The sequence below is a fragment of the Mustela putorius genome, unplaced genomic scaffold (assembly GCF_011764305.1).
Source record: "Mustela putorius furo isolate JIRA1106 unplaced genomic scaffold, ASM1176430v1.1 tig00003834_pilon_pilon_pilon, whole genome shotgun sequence".
NCBI lineage: Eukaryota > Metazoa > Chordata > Mammalia > Carnivora > Mustelidae > Mustela > Mustela putorius.
Genome location: NW_025421987.1, coordinates 992529 through 1012847, shown reverse-complemented (window position 1 = coordinate 1012847; position 20319 = coordinate 992529). Strand labels below are relative to the sequence as shown.

The following is a 20319-nucleotide window of genomic DNA, read 5'->3' as shown; positions in this document are numbered from 1 at the left end:
GATGTATTTATTTTATAATTTTATTGTTATCTATTTTTATTATTTTAATTAATAATATAAACCATCATTTAAAATGCTGACCAAATTCTTTAACATGAATTAGAATTGATTTCTTGTGAGTTTTGTGTGAAACATATATAGATACAAATAAGTTATAGTGTTAAGTATAATAAGATTAGAAAACTTGGAGTAATTCAAGTTTCCATAAAGATGATGAAAATAGTTTAATATTTAGACAGAGTTGATATGGCTTAGTCTTAGATTAAAATTTGAACAAACTTTTATTTCCAGTAAATTTGTATCTTGCATTCTTTTTCCCTTCTCTTCCCCGTCAAACCAATAGTAGGGGAGCCCTATTTTTGTCTATTCACTCAACATCTGTGTTTCCCCTACCAGTAAAAGAAAAGTTTTGGTCCCTTCTCAATTCCATCTTACTTCTGTAACTTTCTAACTTGAAAAGGTGCTGGCAGATTTGTTTTTAAATATCTCAATGAAAATAATTGGTTGGATCATTAAAGCATAGCTACAATTGACTGCCAATTACTGTGCTACTGCTCTCAAACTTGATAACATTTTAGCATGGAACACTGTTTTAGTAGCAGAATTTTAGGCTCCTATGGCAAGATTTATTAAAGCAATTCCTCTCCATCCTTTGTATTTCAAGGAAGGCATTTCTCCGTCTTGGACATTATAAATATAAATATAAACCATTAATCAAACATAAAGGAAAGGGGCGTTGGAGACAAAGTTACAGAATGAATAAGTCAGTGGTATAAAAGGCACAGAATAAAGAATATAGGCAATGATATTGTAATAGAGATGTGATGTATCTGGACAGACGATGCTACACTCATGGTGAGCCAAGCAAGATGCATAAACTTGTCCAATCACTATGTTGTACACCTGAAGCTAATGTAACATTGTATGTCAACTATACTAAAAAAAATACATTGATACTTTTCAACACCTTTTAATGGCTAAACTGAACCTTACTGAATGTGGGTGACCTGGTGGGCGTAGGAAACAGATATCAGAATATAAGACTTAAAATCTAAACAGTTTTGCAGCAGTAAGTGTTGCATAGAAATCTCCCTGTGGAAATTATACCGATACTTCAACTCTCCCATCTCAACGTCATTTGGCTAGCTCTGTGCATCCAAAGGCCAACCATTCTGATCCAATTTATCTTTGCCATATCATTTATGGTATGCCTTCTACTTCAACACATTAAAATAATCTCTATATGTCTATTCTTTTTTCTTTCCCTTCCTTCTCTGCCCCCTTTATCCTGCAAACATCATGCTCTACAGGTCTAATAGGAAATTCCATGATTCAATGTAAGTTCTATGAATGTGGTGAAACAAGAGCAGATCTTGGGAAGGAATAATTTTCTCCACATTATCTTTCTCAACAGACTAGTCCTTCACATTTAAAAATTTGCATGTTAAGGTTTGTCGGCTAGATATTTATGGCAGTCTTTGCTTTGATGGTTGCACTTGTATTGAAATAGTAACTATCTCAAAAAGGTTTTTAATCATCTGTTCTCTTTGTGTGATTCCAAGCCATTTCATCTGTTAGTTCCTCAAACTGCATGAATTCCACAGTAAAGTACAATTGAGTAACTCAAAGCATTATTTAGAGATATGCAGTGCATTTTTTAATTGTATAATCTCTATGGTAAAGACATAGGAGAATTCAGAAAGTAACTAACATCATAACGATTTTAAACTTGATTGCTTCTGGGACACCTGGGTGGCTGCTCAGACAGTTAAGTGTCTGTCTTCAGCTCAGGTCATGATCCCAGGGTCCTGAAATCGAACCCTGAATTGGGTTCCCTGCTTGTAGGGAGGCCTGCTTCTCCCTCTCCCACTGCTTGTGTTCCTTCTCTCGCTGTGTCTCTCTCTGTCAAGTAAATAAAATCTAAAAAAATCAATAAACTTGATTGCTTCTTTGACCGTTGCTTTCAACTTTCCAGGTGTGTGGGACTATATGTTTTACAACCTGGGAATAACAATATTGAGATAAAATATTCCTTATGAAAGTGTTGATTGCTAGCAGACATTGAATCTAAGTATTAAACCTGCATTTCACCAGGATGAGGAAAGACAAATTATATCCTAATATAGAGAATATGTAATACAGATCAGGAACACATGTAGGGCACATGACTTTGTTCAGTTACACATTAAGAAGACAGAATTTATAAGAACAGAGCTAGAGTAGTGAAAGAATTAGATGTCTCTATGGATTCTTTGTGAAAATTAATGTCTCTATCAATAAACCAGTAGGATTAAACCATGTATTTGGAGAATAAAGACAAGCTTATTAATTTCATAATATATATGGAAAAATGAAAGAATTATTTTATGTACAGAATATTTTCCATCTACTTTGTGTTGTAGAGTCAGTGTAACTCGATATAATTTAATAAATAGCTTTTTACATGCTTCCATGAGTTTTTCACTGTTTTCTCCCTAATTTGATGATAGCTGTGGGATCATAACTATCACTTAGTGTTGGCACATTAAATAAGTCTCCAGAGCTAAGAAGGACTAAAGAAAATTAGTTGCTTAAAATCAATTGTGAAGAAAGTACTTTAGGGACTAGCAACAGTGCTCTAGCATACATTTCTGAGTCTTAATTGACCTTCTTAAGCTATCGGGAGTCTGGAAGGCTGTATCTCAATGGCCACAGGAAGAGAAAAGATAATTTTTTAAAGGGTATTAAAAGAATACATACATGAAATTGAGTTCTTCTTGTTGAGATAGCTAATTTTCTAATTAATTATTAATAATAATAACTTATTTTCTGATTTACTTATGTTTAGGTGGGTACACTGGAATTTATTTAAAACCATCAATATAAGTTTTGAAGCATTTTCAAATAATAATTATGGATGTTAAAGAGTTTTAAGCTTTCTCTTAATTTTTCTTTGGCCTAGTGAAGAGGATGAGTTTTATTCATTCTGGTATGGAGATCTTCAAAAAGACTATTTGTTGTCTGAATGAATAAATACAAGAATCAATCAATAAATGAGTCTGTGTTGAGCAATTACACATAATTTTATAATTAGTTTAATAAATCTAAATAATCATGAATGCAAGAGGAAAAAAAAAAACACTTGTACTGAGTAAATTTTTATGGGTTGAGAGAACGCAGAAGGTGATGGAAAGGAAAAATTAGATTCCAGTTGTCCCTAAAGAGATATGTGGATGATGGAGACTAGGAATAGATTAAGTAGGATCTATTTTACAAAGTTTTACCAAACCTCAGTATATAGAACAAAAGCAATTTGAATTAGTTATGATAATAGAAAAAAAATTGGAATTTGAGTCAACTGTATACCTCAATTAAAGGGAAAGAAATTAGAATTTGAAGCTTCAGTGAAATCCTCCATATTTTGCATCTTTTGAAATCAAAACTGAGTGTGTGTGTATGTGTGTGTGTGTGTGTGTGATTGCTGAGTCATCTCTCTTATGTTCAGAGTAATAAACGGAGCTGTAGAGAATTCTGGGGCGTTTTGTGAGGTCATACAAATAGAGAAGAGTTGAACCACGCTACCAGGAAATCCAGGAACCAGAAACTGCCTTATGTGGAAATAGAAAATCTTAAAGCATAACATAATAGAGTCACAGAAACCTTAAAAATCAAGTTAGTACAAGCTAACCTCCTCTAATGTCCACTGTTGATTCTATTTTCATTTAAGATGATATTAACCACATATTCTCTAAGACTTCCAGAAGGATTACTGAATTAATTCTTATTATAAATAAAAACAGGGAGTCCTCTACAAATAAGAAAACCAACACCTCCTTCATCTCTTCTCAGCTTTCCTCCCTATACAGATGATAGCAAATATTTCCCGATATGCTGATATTATCATTTTAAAATAACTGATAAGGAGAGGTCTTAACTGTCATTTGGCCCTGCTATCTATTTTCTGAGAAAAAAGATTGCTTAAGAGAAGCTATATCAAAGCAAAATGACCATTTTTCTTTTAGTAGCTGCCCTTCAACATTTAATTGGCTTATTAATAATAGCCCTATTCAGCAAATCATCTCATTAAGTTACCTAGGGGAACATTTTGCAACTAGATTATCTTAAATAGTTCCCTAGGCATTTAAATTCTGTAAATTAGGCACTCTACAGATGCATAATTGAGATTTTGATACTTAGGGGAGTATTTGGTAACACCCACTTTAATTTTTTTTCCCTATTCCCTAAGAAAAGCAATTAAGGGATTAAAAAGCCTCCTTGTCTAATGGTTGAGTGGAAAATGAAATTGACTTAAATGGGGGGGAAATATTAGAACTCCCTTTGGTTCCTTATGCCATCAGTCCAACTATCTAAAATGATGGAGGGCTTTTAATGTATCACATTAAGAGCTTCAACAATTAAGAGTTACATGATAGGTAATTGGGAAGAGACTATCTACATGTCTTGTGCTTGTCTGGAAGTTTCACTTCAAATGCTGATTTCCCAGACATAGTATTTTTGGAGGATTATGTGAAGGACATGAAGTCTCCCCATCACTGTGAAGAATAAATTTTATCCTTGGGTAATCCAGATCTCAGCTCTTGGCTCATTTTCTGGCTCTTTCAGCCACATCTCCACTCAGATCCAGAGCAAAAACTCAATTCTGGATTTTCACCAAGATATTCATTCTTACCAAGCACTTCATAGTTACTTAAGACTGATGGAATTACTGGGAAAAAAGGAAGGCCATGGGGCAACTCTTTACTGCTTCATTTACCCTTTGTCTTTATCTAACCTTTCACTTCTGCTTTCACCCCCTCCTTCCTGTACATGTGTATGTATACACATACATTTACAGACACAATATGTATATACATATATATACGCATATACATGTAATAAATATATCATCTAAGATTGTTTTTGAATCAATATTTTTAAGCTTTATTTTTTTTTTTTGGTCAATACCTATAGTTTGTTTTTTTTTTTTTAAGATTTTATTTATTTATTTGACAGAGAGAGATCACAAGTAGACGGAGAGGCAGGCAGAGAGATATAGGGAAGCAGGTTCCCTGCTGAGCAGAGAGCCCGATGCAGGACTCAATCCCAGTATCCTGAGATCATGACCCGAGCTGAAGGCAGCGGCTTAACCCGCTGAGCCACCCAGGCGCCCGTTTTTTTTTTTTTTTTTTTTTTACATTTTTACATTTTTACATTTACTGAAAACAACAAACCTATAATTTGTATCTTTCTACCTCCCAGTGTTTGTGCTTATTTCTGAGATTTTCAATCATTGTGCTTACTTTTGGATCCAAACCTCAGGGAAAGAATCACACTTTTTCATTAACTGTTAGGACAAATGAAGAGTGACACTGGAGTTTATCTCCAATATGAGTGCCATCACTTCCCCAGAGGCCCCAGACTCTATTAAGTTTCCCTGGTTCATTCCCCCAGAGCATTCTTGGTTTTTCAAAAAGCTCATGTCTCTCTCCTGGCTGGTATGAACTCGGGTATTAGCGTATTGTACATGTCCTGTTCACTATTGTGTTCAGAGTTCTAGAACTGCCCCTCTACCCAGTAAAGGTGAAATGAATAATTGATGGAGAATTGGTGAAGAAGGAAGGTGTTGGGAAAATCATGGCTGTTTGGTACATCAGTCCCAAACATTCAAAAGCACTCCTCACTTCCTTTCTTAGACTTACTAGTCATTTAGTGATGTAGGCAAGTTATAAATGTCATATGACCTCTTCAGTATACTTCATAATACCTTAAAATAGGACTGGGCAAAAATTCATAAACTTAATCCATTTCTAAGTATCAAAAATCAAGGAAATGCCTTTGTTTATATGGGAACTTTAAGTGCTTTTCCAAAACCCATGGCTTCATAGCATTAAGGGTGCTAATATATTTAGTTTTAGATGAAATATCAAAACAAGCTAACTGAAGCCTTTGTAATAAAAATTCTATGTAACCAAAAATAATTAAGTAAGAAAATAGAGTAATAATATGGTATCAAAATAATAATGTCTTCCTGTCTCCTTTTAATGGACACTTTATGTTTGTAGTACCATCAATTTAATGCAATCATACGTTTAACTTCCACAATTTAATTTCATAGAATAAATCCTTAATTTTCACCATAAATGCTGAAAACATTGTTATGTTTTATAGTCAAAGCAACATTGTACAATATTGGCTCAACTGGGCTGAGCACTCAGGTTAAAAAGATTGATCTGTCTTTCCTCTATCTATCTATTAATCTATCTGTCATCTATCTATCTATCTATCTATCTCTCTATCTATCACCAGGCTCTAATTTACTTATAGTGTTATCTCTGGGAAATTGAGATTTGTAATTATAAGTGATAATTTATTAAGCACATTATTCCAGCAAATTATTATTTTATTTTCATATAGTTATTATAGAAATATGTTCTCCTTAATAATAGCTGTCATTTGCTAAGTGCTTATGATTCTTAAGGCCCTGGACTACCCAAAGTACTTGATTCTCTTAACTGCTTCCTCATAAAACTGACAGATGCAGCTGTTACTATCATTTCTGTAAGAGACATGAAAGAAACAAGGTAAAGAGACTAAGGAATGCGTCAGTGTTTAAATGGATAATGTGGCACAGCTAAATGTTCACATTGTTTAGGTTAGTTTAAGTCATTAAATTGTATAACTTTATTTTTCTTTTTTAATTGTAGTCATAGTATATTTTTAAGATAAGGGTAATTTAAATATGGATATAAAACATTTATTTTATTTTTGTTTTTTTTAAAGATTTTATTTATTTATTTGACAGATAGAGATTACAAGTAGGCAGAGAAGCAGGCAGAGAGAGAGAGGGGGAACCCGATGCAGGACTCCATCCCAGGACCCTGAGATCATGAGCTGAGCCAAGGCAGAGGCCCAATCCACTGAGCCCACTCAGGCGCCCTAAAACATTTATTTTAGAAAAAGGATCAGGATTTAAGTGTAGATTTTCAAGGATAGAATGATACTTTTTATTTTCTGATGTTAATAATATTTTTAACAGCTAATACTTTTATGAGTCTAAAACATCAGAATAATAAAAATACCCATAGTAATTTAAATCTGTAAAAAATATCCAGCCTCTGTTTGCAAGACGTTTTATCTTCCTTTCCCCACCTGAAGCCTTAAACAATAGTCTCTGGCAGTTATTTTATTTTTAATTTTTTAATTTTTATTTATTTATTTATTTATTTATTTATTTATTTATTGTGCAGAGGAAAAAAAGATTTCATCTGGACATCTGGGAATTTATGAGGGTATATATCTTTAATAAATTAATAACTAATATATTTATTTTATTTTCTGACACCTTTTATTTACCATTTTAAACATAGAGAGAATTTGGAAAACTGCAGTAAACACTCATATACTCTCCATCAAGAGTCCACAATTGTTAACATATTGCCACATTAAAACACCTTTCTCCATTTATTCCCACACATGGATAAATCCTCTTGCTAAAACATATGATAAGAACATCATGAAACTTCATTCTTCAATACTCCTTACATAAATATTTGGGAATTCAAGGAATATTCTCTGCATAACCATAATACTATAATTATTCCCAAGAAAATTAGCAATAATTTCATAATAACTTTCTTTTTCTTAATATTTTTTATTATGTAGGTCACCATACAGTACATCAGATTTTGACGTAGTGTTCCATGAGGCATAGTTTGTGTGTAACACTCAGTGTTTCATGCAATATGTGCCCTCCTTAATACCCATCCCCAGGCTAATCCATCCCCCCAACCCTCTCCCCTCTAAAACCCTAAGTCTGTTTCCTGGAGTCCATAGTTTCTCATGGTTTATCTCCCCCTCTCATTCTGCCCCTTCATTTTTCCCTTCCTTCTCCTAATGTCTCCACACTAACCGTTATGTTCCACAAATGAGTGAAGTCATATGATAATTGTCTTTCTCTGTTTGACTTATTTCACTTAGCATAATCTCCTTCAGTTCCATCTATGTTGATTCAAATGTTTGGTATTCATCCTTCCTGATGGCTGAGCAATATTCCATTGTATACATGGACCACATCTTCCTTATCCATTCATCCACTAAAGGGCATCTTGGCTACTTCCACACTTTGGCTATTGTCGTCACTGCCAATATGAACATTGGAGTGCATATGGCCCTTTTCACTACATCCGTATCTTTGGGATAAATAGCCAGTAGTACAATTGCTGGGTTATAGGGTAGCTCTATTTTTAACTTTTTGAGGAACCTCCACACTGTTTTCCAAAGTAGCTGTACCAACTTGCATTCCCACCAACAGATTAAGAGGGTTTTCAAAAAAAAGAAAGAAAAAAAAAAGTTTTCCTTTCTCTACAACCACACCAACATTTGTTGTTTCTTGTTTTGTCAATTTTTGCCATTCTAACTGAGGTAAGTTGTATCTCAGTGATCTCAGTGTGATTTTGATTTAAATATCCCTGATCGCTTATGATGTTGAACATTTCTTCACATATCTGTCAGACATTTGTATGTCTTCTTTGGAGAAGTGTCTGTTCATGACTTCTTCCCATTTTTTGACTTGATTATTTGTTTTTTGGGTGTTGAGTTTGAGAAGTTCTTTATGTATCTTGGGTACCAGCTCTCTATGTAGTGTCATTTATAAATATCTTCTCCCATTCCCTGGGTTATCTCTTAGTTTTGTTGACTGTTTCCTTTACTGTACAGAAGCTTTTTATCTTGATGAGGTCCCAAGTGTTCATTTTTGCTTTTGTTTCCCTTGACTTTGGAGACATGTTTTGAAAGAAGTTGCTGTGGCTGATGTTGAAAAGGTTACTGCCTATTTTCTTCTCTAGGATTTTGATGAATTTCTGTTTCACATTGAGGTCTTTCATTCATTTAGAGTTTATCTTTGTATAGGGTGTAAAAGAATTTTTGAATTTCATTCTTCTGTATATAGCTGTCCAATTTTCCCAGCACCATTTATCAAAGAAATTGTCTTTAACCTTTGGATATTTTTTCCTGCTTTGTCAAAGATTAACTAATCTTTGACCATAGATTTGAGGGTCCATTTCTCGACACTCTGTTCTATTCTGTACAATTGATCTATGTGTCTGTTTTTGTGTCACTACCATGCTGTCTTGGTGATCACAGCTTTGTAGTGTAGCTTGAAATCAGGCAACATGATGCCCCCAACTTTGTTTTTCTTTTTCAACATTTCCTTGGTGTTTCAGGGTCTTTTTGGTTCCATACAAATTTTAGGATTGCATACAAATTTTAGGTTCCATACAAATTTTTCCAGCACTTTGAAAAATGGCATTGGTATTTTGATCAGGATGGCATTGAATGTATAGATTGCTCTGGGCACCATATAAAAATCATCTATGAGAGGCCCACAGCAAATATCATTCTTAATGGGGAAAAGCTGAGGACCTTTCCCTTAGGAACACAACAAGGATGTCTACTCTTTCCCCTATTGTTCAGCAGAGTACTGGAAGTCCCAGCAACAGCAATCAGTCAACACAAGAAATAAAAGAATACGTACTCAAATTGGCAAAGAAGAAGTCAAACTCTCTTCCCAGATGACATGATACTTTATGTGGCGAACCCAAAAGACTCTACCTCCAAACTACTAGAACTCATATAGCAATTCAGTAATATGACAGGATACAAAATCAATGCACAGAAATCAGTTGCTTTGCTATACACTAGCAATGTAACTGTAGATAGAGAAATTTGGGAATTGATTTCAATTATGATAACACCAAAATCTTTAAGATGCCTTGGAATAAACCTAACCAAAGAGAAAAAGGATCTATACTCTAGAAACTATAGAACTCTTATGAAGGAAATTGAAGAAGACACAAAAGGATGGAAAAACATTCCATGCTCATGGATCAGAAGAATAAACATTGTTAGAATGTCTGGCAATTATTTTAGCGGATATACTAAGCTTTTTCTGTAAACTATGTTTCATTTTTTTCTGTCCACCTGGTTACTAATAATCTACAAATGACCAAACAGCAAATTGATACTTGTGAAATAAAAATAAAATCCTAATGAAGGTGAATTATCACCACTGAGTTATCAAAGATTAATTATGAAATCATTCTTTGGCTAAAATTTAAAAAAATACAGAATTTTTATAGAAAATTGTTAGAAATTACTTCATTGATAAAGTAACTTTCTTTATCCCTGTAAATGATAAAATATTATTTTTTGAAATTAATAAAAGCACTTTTTTCTACCTGAAGATAAATTATATTTTAAAAAATTCATAACTTCAATGTATTTATAAAATATATCTTATTTCCCCTACAGAAAGATAAAGAAGATCAGTGGCTAGAGAAAAAAGTGCAGGGAAATAAAGACCACATTATTTTGGAGCATCTACAGTGGACAATGGGGTATGAAGTTCAAATTACAGCTGCCAATAGATTGGGATATTCAGAACCAACAGTCTATGAGTTCAGCATGCCACCAAAGCCAAACATTATTAAAGGTAAGCAAAACTATGTACTTTATTAGGTGGCCATAAATATGATATCATCTTCTTATAAACTCCTCTGGAATTTTTCTTAATACTGAAAACATAATTTCATAGAAGGAAGTGTACATCCTGACTTCTAATCATGGTTATTGTGACATGTCTTACTCCAGATTTCTCAAATTGTTCTTGCCATGGGGTACCAGTTAGCTGGTAAATGCACTTTGACAGCTTTGGTGGTCGAAGGGATGGGAAGAGAACAGAAAGAGGGGATGGAGGGTAAGAATAAAGTGTCAAAAACCAACATGAAAGATTTCTATTAAGTCCAGAAAATCTTTTGCAAAGAAGACGTCTCTACCAAACACATGGAGGCTGGTCCTTCACTTTTGGAAAAATGTGGTCAAAGATAATGATCAGCCCATCCATGACTGATCAAGCCAGTTGATTTTGGAAATACAGACTCAATCACATGGTGAGGCAGAAAAACTACAGATGTACCCCAGAAAAAAAGTATAACTAGGGTTTCAAGGAGGCTCACAATATTTCAAGACACTTGACATCAGTATTCACAGTGCACTGGTGAATTCTATCTTTATTAAGTAACAGTGCTTGCATCATTATATGCTAGTGATGCTATAAAAGTCCAAGGGAAGGATATTAACTTTTTTTTCAGATACATGCTCTAGAGGTAAAGATGCAAGAATTTGTCCAGATTCATTGTCATATTTAACTCTATAAGTTGTCACATGGATCATATTTTAACATCCATCATTCCTTTAAATATAATATGTAACATTTACTGATGAATTTTATACATACATGTATGCATATATGTAATATACATATACTCTTCATATGTATATATGTAGAGATGAGAGCCGCATATTCATAAGCGTGACTTATTGAAGTCCTATTATATTAGAGTGTCTGTATTGTTACATAACACTGTTGAGACTGGGAAAAAATAAAGTGTGTTAGTTCAGACATGCTCTTTAGCCCTCTTGTGAGTTCAAACTGATATTAATCTCATTATTACGAGTTTGTGACATAGTACATCTTTTTTTTTCCAAATTGAAAGCATCTTTATACAGTTAATCTTTCTGTTAAAAAATAATTACTATTGGTTATATGTATATTACTATTGGTTAAAAGTAATTGATATTTGGCTTTGTATTGTTCATATTAATTAATAAGTGCTTCCAATTACAATTTGAAATTAGGAAGCTGGGAGCATCTAGGACTAATACTGATATGTTGTAATGGAATTTTAAAAAATTTACAAAGTACTTGTGCATTTGTTATCTCATTGTCTCATTTATATATCTCCGAATCTGAATTGAACAAGGAAGAATTATACTCATTTTACAGATGTAAATTTGGAAGGTTAAGGGATCTGTTTCAAGGTCAGAGCTACTTTAGTCATATGACAAATCCAATACCCTTAATAAGATGATACACCTAAGAATAATGGTTGAATATACTATTGAGTTCATTGCTTCTGTGAGTTTTAAACATCAGTAACTACCTCTACAAATACATCTTATTTTTGTAGTAACTATCTTCTACGCAGATATCAGCAACATGATATAAATATGATTCTAAATCTGAGTCAGAATCTTCAAAGGAGGATTGCAGCAGTGTACTCCATTTTCTTTAATCTTTTATTGCTCATATGTGTGGAGAAAAATAATTATTTTTATTAAGATAAAATTAAACTTGCATGAAGTTGGAAGACAACATTTTAGTAACATTTTATAGGTAATAAATTGTGAAAAAAATAGACTTTAGGTAGGTTACTTCCAGAGTCCCTGTTATTTTTTATAAAAAATCATTTTTGAAGGATGCCTGGGTGGCTCGGTCAGTAGAAAGTGTGCCTTTGGCTTAGGTCATGATTCTGGGGTCCTGGGATTGAGCCCCATATCAGGCCCCAAGCTCATCAGGGAGTCTGCTTTTCCCCACCCTCTGCTGCTCCCCCTGCTTGTGTGTGCTCTCTCTCTCTTTCTAATAAATAAATAAAATCTTTAAAACAATCGTTGTTAATAAAAACCAAAAGTATGGACAAAAGGGTAAATAAGAACATATGTATATACATACATACATACATATATAGACACATACATACATATACAGGCACAAAAATACCTAAGATATACTATGATACATTTACTATAAAAATGTATTTTCTTTGAGTTTCAGAATCAGATTGTGGGCAGTACCTAGAAGATAAGTGAAAAGAATTACGATTTATAATTTCAGCTTAGCTCTTGTTACTTAATTTCCCTTGATACACATTTCTTTATCTCTAAGGTCCTTTGATATTAAGATTTCTTCTGGTCCTTTGATATTAAGATTCATTCGTTTGTTCCAGATATTTACTGGGATCTTACTCTGTGAGAAGGACAGACATGGGTACAGAGGAATGACCTGTGAAAAATACAGACTGGCCTCTGCCCTCAGGGACTTTACAATCTAGTAGGGAAGGTAGGCGTAAAGCGTAGGGTTAGAATAATGACCAAATAATTGCAACTAGTAGATGTGCTTGTGCTGTGTGCTGCATGAAGGGGTTTGGCACTTGTACCTAACTTGTGAGAGGGTGGAGTTCGGGAAGGGTTCCTTCAGAAAGTCCCTTTCCAAAAGAAACTTACAAGAAATGAGTCTTCCAAGGAAAGTGTTATATAAAAGCAGCCTCTGCCTGGGAAGTAGATACAACATGGTTGAAGAGAACCTGGAAGTGTGAACAAAAATAAGGATGAAGAGGGATCTGCGACCCAAATAATCCAAGGTCTTCTGAAAATGACACAAGCAATCTTAAAAAAAGTTCTTAGAAGTGATAAGAAATCATTTGCAGCAGGGACATTATATGAGTAGATAGACATTACAGACAGATTAATCTAGCTCAGATGGTGAAAGGGAGAGGTGGGTGAATAGAACACTTGGAAAAAAGTGATAGCAGGAGCAAAAGAGAACTGGGAGTAAATTCTGGACACAGTGTAGATGTAGGTTTACCTTTCAGGTGTAACATACTGAATTCAGTAGATATTGATGACTTTGAGTTTCTTGCTTGGATAGTTGGAATACTGTTGGCATCATCTCTCAGGATAAAGAATTTGAGGAGCAGGATTTGGAGAATAGGGTCAAACACAAGATCGGTTTGGTGGTCTTTAAGTTTGAAATGTCAAGTAGTAGTTATATGTATGTGTATAAAGATGAGAAGATAGCCATAGATTGGAAACATATATTACTATGTTAACAGGTTCATAGGTGAATGGTATCTGAAACCTGGGTGAGGATAAAATTAGACATTGAGTAATGCCTAAGCTCTATGAAAGGAGTCGACATCTAAAATACTCATAGATGTCTCCCTGGTACCTAGAATTGTGACTGGCACAGCACAGGTATTCAAGGAGTACTTCTTGGGTAACTGAGTAGAGGATGAAGAACTGAGTCCCAAGGAACTAAGATATTATACAGGAAGAGGAAACCACAGCAGACCCTACCCCCGCCCTCTGAGACAAAGATGTAGAGTTCCTGGCAAAAGAGAAGACAGTAGTGTCTTGGAAGTTAAGAAAGAATCATCTTTCAGGAAGAAAAGCTGTAAATCACATATGCCACTTCAGATGCTGCTGAAGAGGTCAGCGGAACTCAATGGAAAGGGATGTGAAGTGTCCTTCATGCATACAACTTTGCTGAAGTGGCTGAGAGAGAAATTAGGTAGGAGTGGGCTGAGGATTTTATGTGAGGTGAGGAGGTTTAGATTCCATGTTTATTTAATGCTTTTAAGAAGGTTTTCTATGAAGGTGAGCAGAGTTAAAAAAAAAAAGAAAGAAAGAAAAGAAACAGTGTTAGAAAGACTTTTAGGATGAAAAATGCTGGAGTGTGTTTTGTAGCTGATCATGCAGTCAAGAAGTCAGAAAAAGCTATCTGAGAAGGTAGGAGAAGAAATTCCTCCTCTCTAAACTGGGTGGCTGATACAAAGCAATAGCAGCCTCCTAGACAAGGGGAAAGAAGAAAAGATTATTTATAAAAATGTTACAAAATAATGTTAATTAACTGTAGCCACAGACTCAAATCCTCAATCCACTGGCTACTCAAGCCTCATGGAAAGCCACATTAAAGATATGCCTTTATAGTTTAAGCATTGTTCCGTTTGGCTCTAGAGGTTTCTTGGGGCAGTTTTAAGGGCTGTGATGGGTGATGGTGAATTTGGGAGCCTTTATGTCCATGATATCCTACAGAGTTAAAATTATATACTGATAAAATAAGGAAAATAATCTGTATATGTTTTCATCAAAACTACTCTTGTATGATTTCTTATTCCATTTTAAAGTAAATATTATAAATTCACTCATATCTGAAATAAGTTATCTATAATAAGCTAGCAGGTCTTAAGTCTTTTTATTCTAGTTTTAGAAGATGTGAACTTTACAAGTTAATTTAGTTTTAATTCATTTTTGGTAGCATGCCTTGTAAACTGTCTAAATAAGTTTACGGACTTTTGAAATGAAAAAGCCATTGCTTATGTGCATTTAATATATTTAACCCTTGTAAGCAATAGGCTAAATATGGAATACATGTAATCATTGGACTGAAGAACTATTTTTTTAACAATATGCTCACCTTACATTCATACATTACATTACATACATATATATATATTACATTATATACAAACACATGCACACACACACACATATACACAATATATTATTGACAATACTGGCTTTTCTTTGTATGTGTATTAGAGGATACCACACTTCTCCATAGTTTATTATTCCAATTTAAAAAGTACTTCATGATGAATAGTATTTTCTCATTTTCTTTTATTAAATATGTGTTTATTTTGAAAGATGTGTTTCTTGAGTTACATAAAACTGGAGTGCAAAATCACAATCCTGTTCTTTTTTGGAATATTCATAACAGCATAATGCCATCTCACTTTATTTATAAACAATGAGAATATTGAACAGTTATAACAAATTCTATTTTTTAACTTTATTTTAAAATTCTTTTTTTTAAACTTTATTTTATTTTTTCAGTGTTCCAAGATTCATTGTTTAGTGCATCACACCAAATTAATTCTTATAAAATAATTACAAATCTATGGAATAATAGTCTGATAAAATGACTTTTATGGATTTGTTCTGTAATCTTTGTGGTTAAAAACACTAGTACTTTGGTGGTTTGAATATAATCTAATGTTTTAAAAATTTCTTGATGATAAATTTATTTTGAAAAACATATTCCACCATTTCTTTTGGTTTATGACAGGTTGAAAACGGTCTGTTTTAGCAAAAACAATAACAAATTTTTTAGTAATTGCTTCCTTTCTCTCCTTTTGTTACTATGAATTGAACACGTCTAATTTTAACACTATCAATATAACTGGGTGACAAAGAATTCCATTCATACATTGTTGAGATCTGATGGTAAAACTATTCTACCATCTGAATTCAAGCACGTAATAATACATCTATGGGAGTTCCTCAAATTTAAGAAGCTAAGAAAGAATTATACAAATCACCACCACTAAATATGCTGTTAAAATTTTTCAGGTTTTTTTTCTTTTGTCTTTTCATGGTCATTTGATTATACTTCTAATGAGCTGAAGAGTGAAATAATTTTGATAACACTCCATCTAGTTCTAAGCAATACTAATATACTCTTACAGTTCTGAATAGCTCAACATGAACAAAAAAACAATATATTCAAGTGCATGGCAAATACTAAAATGCCTTCTTAAAGTTAAATTTATTATCTGTTCAGAATATGAATAACAATTCTAAAACAATGGTGAAATTGAGTTTTAGTTAATTGGAAAGAACTTTATTTTAACTATCTGGAAATCTCAGTCAAAGCTAAATATTAATACTACACCCAAAACAATATTTCTTTGAATTTAGCACGTAATGAAAAAGTCAACATAGTTTTTCATGATTTATTTGTTTTCAAAGTTATTTTTAAAGAGGTACAATGACAGGGTTGCCTGGATGGCTCAGTGGGTTAAGCCTCTGGCTTTGGCTCAGGTCATGATCCCAGGACCCTGAGACCTGGCTCTCTGCTCAGCAGAGAGCCTGCTTTCCTCTCTCTGCCTGCCTCTCTGCCTACTTGTGATTGCTCTATCAAATAAATAAATACAATCTTAGAAAAAAAATAAAAATAAAATAAAGAGGTACCGTGACATATGTCTAGAGTTTGCCTTTCGTTAGTTGGATCAGGACTCCTTCTTTCTATTCTTATGGCCAATTTTCATTGTGTGAATATGTAATTTTCATTGATATTTCTTGGTAGTTTATTCACTATTAAAATATAACTACTTTAATTAAATATTTCTTCTAAGATACAATGGCAGCGAAAAGTACTATCAGTAAACATTGCAGAATAAAACGAGTTCGTATCTACAGTAGCAATGTGATTTTACCAGTATAGTAGCACAGTGAAATGGCAGATGCCTTCTCGGTTATAAGTTGTATCTTCATTTGAGAATAATTAAGGTGCCTACATTTAAAGAATCAATGACAGAACTACTGTCTGATTTACGTGTAGTAAACATTATTAATATTGAGTATTAATATTGAGGCTCAGCTATGATTTAATATGAGGCAACTATTTAGAAATGTTTTATACAGACTTTAGCCATTCTTTGTCTTGTATCAAAGTAATTTTTTGTAGGTAATTTGTAATGACTTTGTGTAAATCTTGCATTAATTATTTTCTCTTTTTTTTTCTTTCCTACTGTCACTTTTTTCTTTTTCTTGACTTTCATATATGTAAACTTACTCTTTTCTTCCTTAATTATTTTACTTTTACTCTGTTTTCAAAAACAATTTCCGTCATGCAGATAAATGCTGTGAAGCGAATAAAGGTGAAAACAGAAGCAAGTCATGGCAGCTGAATGCTGCTGGGTTTTCTTTCATTCTAGCCATAAGTTTGTCTTGGATGTTTTAATGTTGTTGTTATATGATATTTCCTTCTATGCCCTGCAAATTTACAAGGCTAATCTGAAATTATGATAAAAGGTTTTCTATGGTCCAACTAATTATGCATGTATCTTCACCCATGAACAATTAGCCTATTTTTCCCTTCCCCAAATTGTCAAACTTTAAAGTAGATAATTTGTCAGAAAATCACTGAAAGAAAGAGAATCAGGATTGTTTCTTCCAGGATACAGTTCACTGAATAATTTGCTTCATTCTAAAGTTTCCTTTAATTTCTGAAGTTGACCTTGTTAAATATCATGTCACTTTTACTTGGAATGTAAGCATTTGCTGCATCTAACCTCTTTTATTTGATTGTTTTGCAAATCTAATTCAATATCCATGAGCATACATTGTATAATTAGTAATTTTATTATGTAGAATTGTGGATCTTTTATGTTGGTTTAAAATGTTATCCTTTAAAATTTAAGTTTCTAACTTTATGGACATTTATAAAACTTCATAGTGTTTACCATTTATATAAAACATAACCCTGATAACTTTTATTATATTAGATGTGTACCCCTATTGTGCTGCCTATTTTTCTTTTAATGACCTAAAATGTCATAAGGAATAAAAGTGGAAGAATTTCTTCTTTTAAATTTGAACACCAATTTTAAAGTATCCATTTTTTATTATGTGAAAATATCTCACTGCAGTTGTTCCAAAGTAAGTAATAAATTAAGTTTTAATGTGTTTAAAAAGTGGCACCCTGTTCACTGGATAAAGACTGTACTGTGAACGGGCATCAGCTTCTCTTACCTACTTCTTGAGAGAAGATGAACTTGAGGTGAGAAGGAGGTGTTGCTACATTCCATTTTTCAGAGGAAGCTGGATTTGAGGGAGTATCATGAGTAATGATTTCAGTTTTGACATTTTCATTCATTAGGAAATAAGAAAAGTGTTTTGTGCTTTTTACTCTCAAACACATTCTTCAAATGATTCTTAACACTCATTCAGGACAATTAGAAAACAATCAGATTTATGTATATCACAAGAGTGACCATACCTATCTGGTAAATTAAATGATTGGATTCTGGGCTTTGAGAGTGTCCCTCATCAAAAACTATTTATTTTGCTGCATGAAAGCATTTTCTTATTCTTTAAAAAAAAAAAAAAAAAAAAAAAAAAGCTACAGGATCCTATTACGTAAGACGTAACGCTAGACTTCTCCTTAGTAGTCTGTTTTCTTTATCTTTTCTAAATTCTGCTAGGCACTGCTGTCCTTTCTTCTGACCTAGCAATGGATCCTTTAGAATCCAAAAGTAATCCGTCCACAGATTAAACACTTTTCTATTTTCTTTCCTTTTCTTCTGCTGAGACAAAGGAACTCCCAGACTTGAGCACGATGGAACTCTAACCTGCTTATGGAGAATGTTTTGTTTTTAAAATCACCATGGCAGGGGTGTCTTAGTCAGTTAAGCATCTCCCTTCAGCTCAGGTTATGATCCTGGGGTCCTGGCATTGACTCCACATTGCTCAGTGGGAATCCTGCTTCTCCTTCTGCACACCCTCCACTTGTGTTCTCTTTCTCTCTCTCTCTTAAAGAAAGAAATGAAATGAAATGAAACAAAATTACCACAGCCAACTTTTTTTTTTTGATTAAAGAACTAATTATAAGTGCATGTTATATTCCAGGAGGTCTATATTTGGAGAGGATATGTAGACTGGTTGGCTACTAATAACCAGAAAGTGCTGGGAAAGAGAAGAGTGCCAATAACTCTTCCAGGAAGTTTTTCCTGTTCACTATAACCTGCCTGAATCTTTCCAATAAGACAAAGGCTTCCACGAGATTTATGCAAAAATTATTTTGACATAGTATATGATAGAAAATGCTTTTGTGGAGAACATGGAATATGGATTTCATAAGATAACATAGCTGATTTTTAAAAATTTAATATTCTATGACTTAAGGTCACCAACAGTGATATGATGAATACTCAAAGTCAGGTTTACATGGTATTTAAAGTGATATTTTGACAGTTGAGAAAATAATCTCAAATGAAAATTTTATTGTCTCACAGAATTATTTACATTTAACAAATTCTTCACTTAGTTTTTATAAACACTTAAGTACAGAACAAGTTTTTAATCCTGAAATTAATAAGCAATGTATCACTTGACCAAATGTTTATGCTTAGAAGAACAGTTATTTTGCAGTGCTGAGAAATGTGTAAATTCTTGAAAATAGATCCTCAGACATCTTAAAATACAGGTTCTGTGCTTTGGTTTATTTCTACAAGAAATAGGAAAGCACAAAACTCTGAACAGCACAGCTATAACATTTCGATAATTGAGACCTTAGAGATTATAAATTACCTTCTTAGATTTTTAAAAAATCTTAATAATATGTAAGTTTTGCTACTAAATTATCATTTTTATTATCTGAGTTTTAGTTTTGTTATATACAACCATGTAATCGGACCCTGCTGTTTAGTCTAATTAGTATCTACCTGTGGGTATAAATGAATGTGATTGTTGGTAAACAAAACATAAAAATTCAACTTTTTTTAAGTCTCTCCTTCATATCATCCAGTGATGTTTTTTTCAACCAATAAATTCTTAAATAAAATCCTGTGTCTAAGATGTATAAAATATGAACTTGTGTGTTATGGTGAGTTTTCTGTTAACCATTACATGTAATGTGTCTGTGTCTGCAGATATGTAGATCATATCTCTGAATGTTAAATCATTCCAGAAATTTGAGTATCCTCTACCAGTTACTAAGTTAGTTGATTTGCTTGAGGATGATTGCTGCAATTCCACGTGCAGATCAGGATTAATTTCGTCTATAATCATGGATATTTCCTTTTTTCTCCTCCTCGCTCTTGCCTGGTTTGTCTTCTTTTCTTCTTTTATTATTTACGCTTCTGGTTTCTCTACTCCAAACCA

At 33.2% G+C, this 20319-nt stretch overlaps 1 protein-coding gene across 2 annotated transcripts in view; it reads left to right on the top strand.

Moving 5' to 3' along the window:
- NCAM2 (neural cell adhesion molecule 2) overlaps positions 1-20319 on the top strand; it is a 513860-nt gene that overhangs the window by 455218 nt on the left and 38323 nt on the right. Inside the window, exons 15-16 of one of the 2 annotated variants that reach the window (XM_045088182.1) lie at positions 10288-10468; positions 17292-18549. In XM_045088182.1, coding sequence (XP_044944117.1) covers positions 10288-10468; positions 17292-17398 — 288 coding nt within the window. In that variant the 3' untranslated portion in view covers positions 17399-18549. Of the gene's footprint in view, positions 1-10287; positions 10469-17291; positions 18550-20319 lie in introns of those variants that run through there. The other variant, XM_004770518.2, reaches the window with a different exon arrangement.